The sequence below is a fragment of the Rhea americana genome, unplaced genomic scaffold (assembly GCF_003343005.1).
Source record: "Rhea americana isolate MKP2758 unplaced genomic scaffold, rheAme1 scaffold_74, whole genome shotgun sequence".
NCBI classification, from domain to species: Eukaryota; Metazoa; Chordata; class Aves; order Rheiformes; family Rheidae; genus Rhea; species Rhea americana.
Genome location: NW_028186912.1, coordinates 2,470,496 through 2,476,013, shown reverse-complemented (window position 1 = coordinate 2,476,013; position 5,518 = coordinate 2,470,496). Strand labels below are relative to the sequence as shown.

Sequence of the window (5,518 nt, the reverse complement as noted above, 5' to 3'; positions counted from 1 at the left end):
CCCTCGGCCGCGGCCTGCTCCTCCGCAGCCCGTGGCACGGCCGCGCAGAGGTCCACGGCTTGCCCCAGGAAGCCGAGACCCCCTCGCACCCCAGCCGCGCTCTCGAGGCTCGCTTTGCGCCCTCCGTGGCCGAGGGAAGAGAAGGGGCTCCCACGGTGGAGCCGGAGCACGGCCTCGGGCATCCCTCGCCGCCCGAAAGTCGCTTGGCCGCTCTGCCCCGGGCAGTCGCGCCCGAAGGCTTCCTCCCCTCTTCCGCCGAGGCTTCCGCGGCCACCCCACTGCCCGACGGGGCGCCCCGGGCCCGGCCTGGCTCGGCCCGGCCCGGCCCGCGGCCGCCCGCAGCCCTCCGCTGCGCCCAGGCGGGTTGTGAACGCGGACGGCTCCCTCGACGGCCGGGACCGGCAGGCACGGGGGTGTGCCGCCGCCGGTGCTCCCGCTGTGTGCGCCTCCCCACCGGCGGGGTCCGTCCACAACGGAAAGAGAAGTTCAGGGCTTCCAGGAAGGCCGGGGAGTCTGGAGGTACTCACCGACCCGTCCCGGGGGGGGGCACTGGGTAAAATGAAAGGGGGGCTGGCATTTATACTGTGAATAATTTTCCAACCTTGCCCACTGCTGGAGCAAGTCAGTCCCTTGCCCTTTCTAGCCTCTCTCGCCTGGCGCTGGATATTTTTATTTCACCAATTGCTCCTTTAAACATGAACTGCTGATCTGAAAAGACTGCCTTCCCATTCTCTTCCCTCTCCTCCGGCATTCATACAGCCAACAGGTGAAATTTCACTATATACACGTATATTAGAAAAGTATCAGCTTCCTCTGCTGCTTGCTGAGTAAGCAGACGTGAGTGTTTATGTTCAGAAGAGACAATCTGAGGAAGACACCTAATTTATCTTCACTGTGTGTGTGTGTGTCTAGCATATACAGGTGCACTGTATAAGCTTCTTGCAATGTAGGCGGAGAAGTAGGCCTGGGTACAACGCGGCAGGAAGAGCCGTGTCGCCGGGTATCGCCGAGGCACTTTCCCAAGAGCGGACGCTTGCGCAGGTGTCTGCGGCAACGCCCGCAGCTGGGCGGCCGCGGCTGGCACGCCAGGGCACACGCACGCATTTGCCTGTACACTGACGCGGTCCTGGGGGCCGGGAGGGGATGGAGAGGAGAAATACCTTCGCATTAACCGTGTAGAAGGCTTTCCCAATCTCAGACAACGATTTAACGCAACAAGTGGTTTCTCTATTTATCCTTTCGCTTCCAAAGTAAATTGTATAATTTATCATCTAAATACAGGGCCCTGCAGACTTCTGCATGCCGTTTTACTCCTTCAGCGAAAGGGATTCTTTGAATCAATTGAATAGGTCTCTTGTGATTYGGAGAAAGGGCAAGTTTAATTATTCTGATAAAAATACTGTCCTTCGGAATTCAGTTCAGTGATATCATTTTTGAAATGAGCTAGACGCTGCATATATATACACACGCACACACACACACACACACATATATAAAGGTCTTCCGTTCAGTCCCGTTCAGAATTCGTTCTGCTTCTCGGCTCTCCTGGGGCCTAACCGGGAACGTGACTTTACTCCCTTCCAGGTGCGGACGGCAAGAAGTGCCCGCAAGCAGCGCCCGCAGCTCCTTGCCCCGTGCCGCCGCGGCCCGGCTCAGCCCGGCTCGGCACAGCCCGGCCGGGCCCGTCGCCGAGCGGGAGCCTTGCGCTTGAGGAGCAGCCGCCGGGACGCGCCTGCCGCTGCGGCCCCTGCCCGCTTCCAGCTCGTCCGGGCGCGCAGCACCGCCGCGGCCGCGGAGGCTCTGTCCCGCCGCGCCGCCGCGCAGGGCCCGTCCTGCCGCGGGCTTCCCTGCGCGCCTCCCAYCCCCTCGGCCTTTGCTTCTTCTCTTTGGGTCAGCCCCGGTCCTCTGCGGCGAGCCGAGCCGAAACGAGCCAGGACGAGCCGGGCCACGGGGAGGGGCGCTGTTCCGGGAGGGGCCCGACGGCGCGGCCCGGCGCTCTTCTGCAAGAGAACGAGAGCAGTAAGCGAGGTGCGGACCCCGGGGGCTCGCCCGCAGGTCTCCACCTCCCCCAGCAGCGGCGGACGCACTCTGCGCGGAAAAGCCGCAAGCGAGCGCGTAGTGGCAGCATAGATCTGAAAAGATTTAGCATCGGAAGTGCCATTTACGGCCGCACGCATACACGCACATATGGAAATATCTATCATATAATGCTGTATCTCTGTATCTCAGTGGTGCTATCCCGTGCGGTACAACGGAGCCGGCGGAGAATATCCCGCGGCTGTGGGGCGCGGGACTCGCGGTGGGCCTGGGGAAGGGAAAGGGGACGGAGGGAGAAGTGGGGGAGCGCTGAAGTCACCTGCGGTAGGTGATGGGGGACATGCGGCGAGCGAGGGGCTACTGCCGGCGCAGCGGCCGCGGGGCGGGCACGAGCCTGCTGGGCGCTGCGCGGCCGCGGACACGCACCTGCTGGGCGCTGCKCGGCCGCGGAGCGCGGGCACCTCGTCGCCCCGCGGGCGGCCTGGCTCTGCACGGCAACGGCAGCGGCGGCAGCTTCGCTGAGAAGGGAAGAGAGGAGCCGCTGGGAAGGAGCTGGAAAACGGATCTGGTCTGGTTAGCGAGTTGCACTGCAAGGAGCATTTGGCCGTGATCACAATTTCCATTTTTTCTGTCAAACACAATATTATCAGGGAGTACGGAAGTACTTACTGTAACTAACGAAGGAAAGCACTGCGTACAGAGCGGAGTCTCCGGTCCGTGCCAAGGGGCCGCTGAAGCAGACCCGCTTTCCGACGCATCCCCCGCGCAGGCCTCGGTCCCGGCCCCGAGAGCGGCGGAGCAGGCGAGAGCAGGTGAGCGGCGGCCGCTGCCACCGGGCGCCTGCAATCCGCCGGGAGCGCCGCGGGGGGAAGCACCGGCCCGGGGCGCCCCCGGCTGCCCGGGGGCCCCTCGCTACATCAGAAAAGCGACGGGGCAGCAGCGCATGGCCCGCGTCCGCGGCGCTGCCGCCGCTACCGGCACGGGGCGGGGGGGCCTTCCGGCGGGGAGCGCGCAGCGGGCCGGTCTGCAGACTAATCAGCTTTGAACTGCGGGTGGGAAGGGGAAATTTCTTTTACAGGGGATGTGGGAAGGGACCTAACACAGTTCTGCTCGAGAGCAACGTTATACAAGATGGTCGAGAAGAAGCAATTAAAAAAAAACTGATTAAAAATATATAAATCACCCAACAGAAACAAAGAAATATGTGGAAGGAAACGTTTCTGGATAGAGACTGTGTGTGGCATAAAAAGCGATTGAACACATAAGGGCTTCATTAAATTCCCAATAGATAACATTTGGCTAAATCTATCCCTAGATTAAAACTCTGCATAATAGCACCATAAACTGAAAAGTTTCTTTTTGTGTGGTCCGTCTGGAGGAACTGATTGAAACATTAGCCCCCATATAGAGCAATCCCCTCCCAATTCAGCTCCAGCAATTCGTCTCTCAGCCCTACAGGGACAAAATGAGAAAAAGAGACGGGTTAATGAATCCACACTTCGTAGCTGGGAGGAGGAGGAAGAGGAGGAGGAGGAGGCGACACCATCATGTTTGTCCCACCAGTTTGTTTATTTGGGCCCAGCCTATTTTGGAGGAATTGTTCAGCTGGGCTCCGTCCCTGCGAGGACTTGCACATCGCTTCTGTCCGCCTTCACAGCGGGGAGGGGGCACCGCGGGCGGCTGCCTGCGAGCGGGCCTCAGCGGCCGCCGCCACCGCGGGCCTTGGGGTCCGCGGGGCTGCGGGGCCGTGGGGCTTGTGGATCGTGGGGTTTGGGGGCCGTGGGGCTTGGGTTGGAGGCTGYGGGGCCGGCGCCTTTAGTGGCGGCACCTGCTGCGGGGGGCGCCCGGCGGCGGCCGCGCTGCAGGGCGCAGCGGCGCGGGGCCCGCCGAGCCCCGGGGCCGGACGCGGAGCGAAGCAGCGGTGGGGCCCTCCGCCGCGGCGCAGCCTCCTCTCCCGGGCTCTTCCCCTCGGCGCTTTGCAAATGAAAGCACAACACGTTTTCCAGTGCCTGCTGCTGGCGGGCGGTTAGCCTGTCTGCCAGCTCCCAAATGAAGGCCCTGTCCACACCTAATGCAGGGTACAGACAAAAAATATGGAAGGAGCAAGTGGCCTAGCAACTTCATTGCCATTTATCTTTAAACAAGGTTCGCCTCTTAAGAAACCGCGGGGGAAGATAACAGGCACGCACGGACACCCGCCAGCAGCCACGTAGGCCCTCGTAGGCAGGCATACAGGACACCGCTTGGCTCCCAGGAGCTCGAGGTGAGGAAGCCCCCCACAAAAAAAGACCATGAAAAAGAAACAAATAAGGGGCAGCCTCARCCTGCTCTTCCCATTGCGTGGGGGCAGCCCAAGGTTCCCATGGCCCCTCACCCCAAAGTGCTGCTCGAGCAGCCAGAAAGCACACCAGCTACAAGGAGCCCCCGGCACGGGCCCGAGGACGCGTGTTTGTCCACCAAACATGCTGAATTCTCCCCGAAGGGCACCCATGTGGCGCCTCTGGGCCCTGCTCCCTCCCTTCTAAACGCCACTCGGGACCGTACCTSCCCTGCAAGGGCCTCAGGACACCCCAAGTGGCCCTCCAGCTGCACGCCACAAACAGAGCCCAGCACACAGCCTACGTCCCGTCACTCCGCTTATTGGAAACCATTATTTTCACCCTGCATTGCTACAAACAAAACAGAAAGCTTAACTTCTCTAGCCACGAGAATGCTTAAAGCTAAGGAGGCAAACTATTTCCGTATGTAAAAACACGTAACCACATAACCTTTGCCTCCCCACCTCAAAGAACGGTAAAAGACATTCCTACTTTTTTTTTTCACGGAAATCCACATAATGTATTCCCCAATCTACCAAATTATGTTTTAAATACGTCTTATTTGTAAAGTACCTTCCTGGTTTGAAACACGAGTGTTCTCAGTTCACAGCAAGCAACCACATGCCTACGCTTAAAATGTGCGATTCTCTTTTCACATGTAAGCTCCGAATATTTGAGACCGATTCTTTTGGATAAAAAAATAACTTTAACCTATAAAATACATATCTATCAATAGCATACGTGTTAAAATGTCAGTCCGAAATGAAAATAGTTGCTTACACGATCTSTTTGGTATAGTTTATATATCCTTACTTCAATTACTTGTGCATTTAATCAGCTCATCACACAAGGATATTCGAACGCACATTTTGTATTATATGTATTGAAAAGTAGAAACACATGTCCATGTTATCCTCACACAGATATGAGAGGCTAGGATAAATCTCTCTGAAGATCTGTACGTGCCGTTTATTATTATTTCCTTTGGGCCTCTTGGAAACCAAACTGTGATGCGGTTGTGAATTAGAACTCACTCAAAAGGATAAAAATAGTCTAAAACTGGCTTTTAAATCAATGCCCTGTTTGATGCTTTACAGAGCCAGTTTTACTCTTGAGAGAGACCTATTTCTATTTATTCTCTTTTTTGTCCTTGCTCTTTTTTT

General features: G+C 57.7%; 1 protein-coding gene across 1 annotated transcript; it reads right to left on the bottom strand.

The window, feature by feature from the left end:
- Positions 1-1,205: 1,205 nt before the first annotated feature.
- On the bottom strand, positions 1,206-4,528 carry LOC146585966 (uncharacterized). The gene is made up of 3 exons (XM_085322050.1): positions 4,446-4,528; positions 2,707-3,083; positions 1,206-2,000 (listed from the first exon to the last, which is right to left on the bottom strand). The coding sequence occupies exons 1-3, from the start codon at positions 4,526-4,528 to the stop codon at positions 1,444-1,446; spliced, it is 1,017 nt and encodes a 338-aa protein (XP_085178176.1). The 3' UTR covers positions 1,206-1,443.
- Between the last annotated feature and the right edge of the window lie 990 nt (positions 4,529-5,518).